General features: G+C 40.0%; 1 protein-coding gene across 1 annotated transcript; it reads right to left on the bottom strand.

Annotated features, from left to right (window-relative positions):
* Positions 1 to 929: 929 nt before the first annotated feature.
* On the bottom strand, positions 930 to 1,871 carry LOC107503183 (olfactory receptor 10J3). The gene has a single exon (XM_016131134.1). It carries the CDS (start codon positions 1,869 to 1,871, stop codon positions 930 to 932), a length of 942 nt encoding a protein of 313 aa, XP_015986620.1.
* Between the last annotated feature and the right edge of the window lie 770 nt (positions 1,872 to 2,641).

The raw sequence follows: 2,641 nt of genomic DNA on the forward strand, positions 1-2,641 counted from the left end.
AAGTAATAACCTCTGCAGGCTTAGGAGCTTACTGGAAGTTTTTGTTTGTTTGTTTGTTTTTGTTTTGTTTTTTTTTCAGTCAAGCCTCAGACTTTTTATTACTAACTATATTCAGAAATTAAAGTGCTTATATATATAACACTATTTCAAAGAGTTTAGCTCTATCCTGCAAAAAGAGCTATACTTTTGCTTGGCTCTTTCCAACCTCCATTCTCTGTACTCCTATGTTGGAAGCATTGGAGCTTTCAGCATGTTTCCCTTTACAATTGAAGTTTTCTCATCTACACTTCTCAACTAGAGATGGATGGGTTCTTTGGATTTTCGGTAGCTAGTGGTTTTTGCTTTCCCACATTTGCACTCTTCATTTCCAGGAATGATCAATTAGGCCATTTCTGTTCACTTGGAAAATGTGCACCCCATCTTTTGATGATTCTTCAAACTGTTTTTGCAAGTAGCAAAAAACAGATTACTAGGTAGCCTTCAATGTCCACAGAAAAGGAAATGTATGCATCTCCTCACTTGTTAAAATGTTTGCACAAATTACTCCTACAACCTAATGTCACACATAAAAAATCTTTCTAAGATGTTTTCAAAATCTTTTATTCATTAGCTCTTAAGAATCCTGTTTGGTTCTGCATCTCAATGGAGTTGTATAACTCAACATACTCTTGGGTTGTGTGTGAGAGAATGTGCATATAAGTGACCCAGGCATGTGAATCTTTCCCTTACATTCTTAACTGTATGCAAAGACATTTTCTATCTTTTCTAAAAGAGGGCGCAGAAAACCAGAACTAGCTCAAATGGAAGCCTCCAGTTTTAGCATCCAATTCAATTTAGTGTATTCTTTTTGATCTCCTATCTAAAGGCATTATTGAAACAATGTTAAAAGTAATACATATTTATGAAATCAAAATGACAAACTCTCTTCATTAGGAGGAGAGGGGCTTTCGTCCCATGGCTCTACACAGAGCATCTTTGACCTCCTTATTTCTCAAGCTATATATGACAGGGTTCAGCAGGGGAGTGATGACAGTGTAGGTCACTGAGATGAGTCTGTCCTGCCCTAGGGAACTCTGGGACTTAGGTTTGAGGTATATAATGGAGGCACAGCCATAGTGGATGACAACCACTGTGAGGTGGGAGGCACAGGTGGCAAAGGTCTTTTTCCGACCCTCAGCTGAAGCAATCTTAAGAATGGTGGAGATGATGAGGACATAAGAGATGAAGACCAGTCCCATGGGTAGAACAAGGACACAGACACTGACAACAAAGTTAATGATTTCATTGACCATGGTGTCTGTGCAGGCCAGCTTCAGCAGGGGTCTAACGTCACAGAAAAAGTGAGAGATGACAAAAGCATTACAGAAGGGCAGACCAAACACGGATGTTAGTTGAACTGTGGCCATGCCCAGGCCAATTCCCAGTGACCCAAATACCAACTGTATACAGGCTTCTTTACCCATGATGACTGAGTACCGTAGGGGGTTGCAGATGGCCACATAGCGATCATATCCCATGGTTGTGAGAAGGAAGCAGTTGTTGATACCAAAGGTAAGATAGAAGAAGAGCTGAGTGGCACAGCCTTGAATTGAAATGGGCTGATGCAGACTCAGGAGATCAGAAAGCATGCGGGGAATAATGGCCATGGTGTAGCAGGTCTCAGAGATGGACAGCATGCTCAGGAAAAAGTACATGGGAGTATGGAGGTGATGGTCAAGGCGAATAATAGTAACAATGATGATATTGCCAGAGAGAGTCAGCAGGTACAAAGTTAGAAAGACAACAAAGAAGGTAAGCCTGTGTTGCCACCCAAAACTGGAGAAACCTTCAAAGAGGAACTCAGTCATAGCAGTGGAGTTTGATTTTGACATTGAGGAAAGTCTAGGTCTGAAAGAGCTGGGAAAAGGAAAGAAAGGCATAATGAGTCAACCATAAAAGAGAGTAGGCTGGACCAAGGTTTTCAGTAAAAGGCTGCCCATCCTCTAAGCAATGCCCCAGACCTCAAGATCTATCACTGTTCAGCTGTTGGCTAATTGTTCAGTGTCATCACCTTTGCTCACCCTATTTTTTGGTACTATAGAAATGTTTCCTGTGGGTTCTAGCATTGAGGTCAGAGTTAGATCTCAGAGGAAAAGTAGAGGTAAATTAAAAGACAGCTTTTATAGAAATACCCATCTATTGAAGAAGTGAGTCTAGATCAAAAAAGAAATCCCAGTTTATAGTCCTCCTAAAACACATTTGAATTAGCCTCCTAAAGATCCAATGAGGAATAGTGACCTAGGTGACAGATAGAAAAGGTATCTGAGGCTGATATTTTTTCAACACTGTCAAAAAGCACTACTAACACTAAATACTCCATGAGGTTTCTAAATTGACTTTTCCTTCCCAGAACCCTAGGTCCTAAACTTTATTTTTCTGTGCCCTGCACCCAAAATCAACCTTAATCATGAAAAGATTAGAAAGGAATCACTTCTACTAGATATTCTTCCTGGAAACTGTATACTAAATATCCTTTAAAACTGTGAAAAATGGTTCGATAAGGCACTGCAGGTGTTTAACATATCCTCTTGATTCTAGCCAAAAGGAGAAAAGAGGATGGAATATATTTGAGGATATTCCTGCAAGTAGGGAATAGTTTTTC

This window comes from Rousettus aegyptiacus, unplaced genomic scaffold, assembly GCF_014176215.1.
Source record: "Rousettus aegyptiacus isolate mRouAeg1 unplaced genomic scaffold, mRouAeg1.p scaffold_m13_p_17, whole genome shotgun sequence".
Lineage (NCBI taxonomy): Eukaryota > Metazoa > Chordata > Mammalia > Chiroptera > Pteropodidae > Rousettus > Rousettus aegyptiacus.

What these genes read in the sequence shown, in the direction of transcription:
- LOC107503183 (XM_016131134.1), bottom strand. Translation starts at nt 1,871, where the DNA reads ATGTCAAAATCAAACTCCACTGCTATGACTGAGTTCCTCTTTGAAGGT.